The sequence below is a fragment of the Centruroides sculpturatus genome, unplaced genomic scaffold (genome assembly GCF_000671375.1).
Source record: "Centruroides sculpturatus isolate CEXI.00-Female unplaced genomic scaffold, Cexi_2.0 scaffold205, whole genome shotgun sequence".
NCBI classification, from domain to species: domain Eukaryota; kingdom Metazoa; phylum Arthropoda; class Arachnida; order Scorpiones; family Buthidae; genus Centruroides; species Centruroides sculpturatus.
The window spans coordinates 316,709-320,238 of NW_019384391.1; the positions used below are offsets into that span (position 1 = coordinate 316,709).

Here is a 3,530-nt window from a genome sequence, read left to right on the forward strand (position 1 = left end):
CCTAGTCCTTCATTAAAGGTTTTTTTTTTTTTTTTTTTTCTAAGTAGCATGAGTAAGTGATTTTTGATCAAACAGTATAAATAGTTTTCTGCACATTTCTCTCTCCTTTTTTTTAATATTTATAAAACTGACAAAAATTATTTTGGAACCATTATAGCTCTTTAATTAAATTACAGATAGTTTAAAAATACACACAAATTGTTCAGCATCTAATATTCTTAGTGGAAGAAAAGAATATCTTGTTGCTCATTAAGTTATTGAAATATTTCAATTTGTACCAACTATATTTATTTCTATTATTTAATTTGTAAAGATTGGAAGGGAAAAGTTATTAGATATTTTGAAATCAAACATTTAAAGACAAATTTTATACAACCAATACTTTAAAAGATTTTGGAATTGTTTACATGTATATAAGAACAATGACAGTATGACTTTATTATTTTCATTGTAAAATTAATCATATGCAAATAAAAATTATAACGAAAAGAAAACAATGATCAAGGGAAGTAAAGGACACTAATAATATAATTATTGAGTTACAAAAATAATATACTTATTTAAAAAAGATAACAATCAAATAGACATTCCAGGATTATTGACCTGTTTCATGCTGTTTCCAAAATTTATAAAATGGTAATGACAAACAAATATCTTATAAAAGGAAAAGTCGTGAAAAATTCCAATGTATAGAGAATAATATTGTAGACAAATCTGTGAAACAATTTGGAACAAACTTCAAAGGAACTAATGTTTTTTATGTATTAGGTGAGGTTAGTACAATTCATAGTATGCAAAATTAAGGTAGTCATATTGTCCTTGCAAGCTGGTGCTGTATTACAAACAAATTAGTTTTAAAAAATTTAAACGGATCATACTTCCATAATAATTTATCATAAAATTTTATTTTAATCAATTTATGTGTAAAACAGTAACAATGTTGATGTTAATATATGAACACAAAATGTAGAGAATAAACAGGAATAATTAAATTATTAATATTTTCAATTAACAATATTGAAAAATTAATTATTTGTTTTATTGAAATGACTGCTACTGTAGAATTATATAATTAAGCAAAAACAAATTAAAAATTTATTCAATCAATAACTTAAAATGTAAAAATTTTAGTCTTTCTTAATGTCATTTTGTAATTATTTTTAAATTAAATATTTTGTTAATCCTAAAAATCAAGAAAATATGAAAAATCAAATACTATTATTTTAATCTGTTGGGTAAATGTATTTTATAATTTATTAGTGAATTTTTTTACTTTTTGTTATAAAAACATAATTAAAATTTATATTTCATATACGAAATAATTTTATTTTAATAATTTGTTGAAATTATTATTTTGTTAACATCTGTTTAAGAAAGTTACAAAATGACAAAATGAATTACTTTATAAGTTATTATATTGTGAAGTAATATTACAAATGTCGTTATTTTCAGATCTTTACAAACAAACAAAAAAAAAAAAGACACTTTGAATCAAAGAAAATATATTATTTTTCATTTTTTTCCTTATTGAAAAATTTCTTAATTATAATTTTAAATATAGTTTATTGTTACAATAATTTTTATTTATTGATATTGTAAAACTTACTTAAGCAATTGAAAATAAATAAAATATTTTTGTAATAGGAATTTACCACAGCAAGATTTGTACGTTTAAGGTTACAAAAAATACGTACTCTGAATGCAGATCTTATGCTTTTGCAAAATAATGCTTCTTATCAAGATAAATCTGTGACTAGAAGGGTAAGAGTAATATATTTTAAAAATTTAAATATATCTAAATGCTAAAAAAATATTTTAAAAAGAGCTATTGTTGCTTTAAAATTTAAGCAGCCAAGCAAATTTATTAAGATTCATTAAATCAAAGTTAAAAATAATCATAATCTTTACTGCTTTTTTTTAGGAGTATCTGAATTGCACATACACACAAAACTCCTTAGCCTAAGTACTTTTGAGCTTATTAGCCCATTGTTACAGGCTCCAAGTATGCTACATAGTAATAACATCAACTCAGAACCCAATTTACTTGATTAAAGTTAAATGATCTGTTGAATTATTGGGCTATTTTTAGACTACATTAATATTTAGTTATCAATTAATTTGATTAAAGGTAGGCAGATGTGCCACCAACTCATATTAATTTTAATAATTATAGTAAATTAATTTTTAATTTAGAAATTTCTGGAAGAAAAGAATTGACTTGGAGCAGGACTCAAACTTATAACTTCTGCTCACCATGCCAATGTGTTGCCAATTACATTATCTAGACCTCTGTCTGGTTTTTACTTCCAGAACTATTAATTTAAATATAATCATATGGGTTATACATGATTGATATACAAGTTTATGTTGCCAATGTAAAACATTTCACTGGCTGAGTGCCAAAGAAGTAAGGCTGTGGGAGCTTAAGATTTCTCTAGCTGGCATTGTGTATAATCCATATACTTATATCTAAATTAATAGTTCTGGAAGTGATGGAGATTTAATGGAGAACCAGGTATCATAATTAACTGCATCTGCATCTGTATGGTAAGAAAAAGTTGTAGGTTTAAGTCCCACTCTAAGCAGATTTTTTTTCAGAAATTTCTAAATTAAAAAATTAATTTATTATAATTATTAAAATTAATATGATATGATGACATATCCACCTACCTTTAATCAAATTAATTGATAACTAATTATTAATGTAGTCTAAAAATAGCTCAATAATTTAACAGATCATTTAGCTTTAATCAAGCAAATTGGGTTTTGAGTTGATGTTATTACAATGGAACATACTTGGAGCCTGTAATGATGCTCCAAGTATGTTTCATTTGTTCCATCCAAGTCTGTAATAAGAAGCTTAAAAGTATTTATGCTAGTGTTTTTTTTTTTTTTTTTATTATTTTTTTTTTATAATCCAAAAGCATTACTTGATGTTTAAAATTGTAAGGATATGAATTTGATGAAAGATATTGTGTCAAGGTAAAACAAAGAGAAAAAAGGACAACAAAGATGGATGTAAGAACACAACACACATTTATTCTATATTAAGAACAAATGGACAACTGCACCCTTAACAGGGTTCACACAAATTAGGTCAATGCTCAGACAGTAGAGTAGAGGGTGTGATGATTCCAAGATTAAAGGTTATATTTGCAACTTTCTAACAAAAACTTAACAATGTTATTTGGAGTTTTCTTCTTTGCTTTCATTAAAACAGAAGAAGCTAGAAATAACTTTATGAAAGTGCTTTTATAATTAACATTATGCTTTTTATACATCATAATGTTAATTATATTGTATATTTTTTATTAAAATTTTGTTTTTTTAGTTAAAATTGTATTTATTATTAATTATATTTTGAAAATAAATATTGAAATGCTTCATAAATAGTCTGATTTATTACATATACTTATATGTTTCTTTAGATTCATACTTCACTAATAAATGGTAGACCAAGTGCTGATGATCCTAGTCCTTCATTAAAGGTATGTTTTTTTTTTTTTTTTTTAAGTAGCATGAGTAAGTGA

At 23.9% G+C, this 3,530-nt stretch overlaps 1 protein-coding gene across 1 annotated transcript in view; it reads left to right on the forward strand.

The window, feature by feature from the left end:
• The window catches only part of LOC111618236 (laminin subunit alpha-1-like), a 270,556-nt gene that overhangs the window by 38,697 nt on the left and 228,329 nt on the right, over positions 1 to 3,530 (forward strand). Inside the window, exons 6-7 of the mRNA XM_023359721.1 lie at positions 1,645 to 1,761; positions 3,429 to 3,488. Coding sequence (XP_023215489.1) covers positions 1,645 to 1,761; positions 3,429 to 3,488 — 177 coding nt within the window. The remainder of the gene's footprint in view (positions 1 to 1,644; positions 1,762 to 3,428; positions 3,489 to 3,530) is intronic.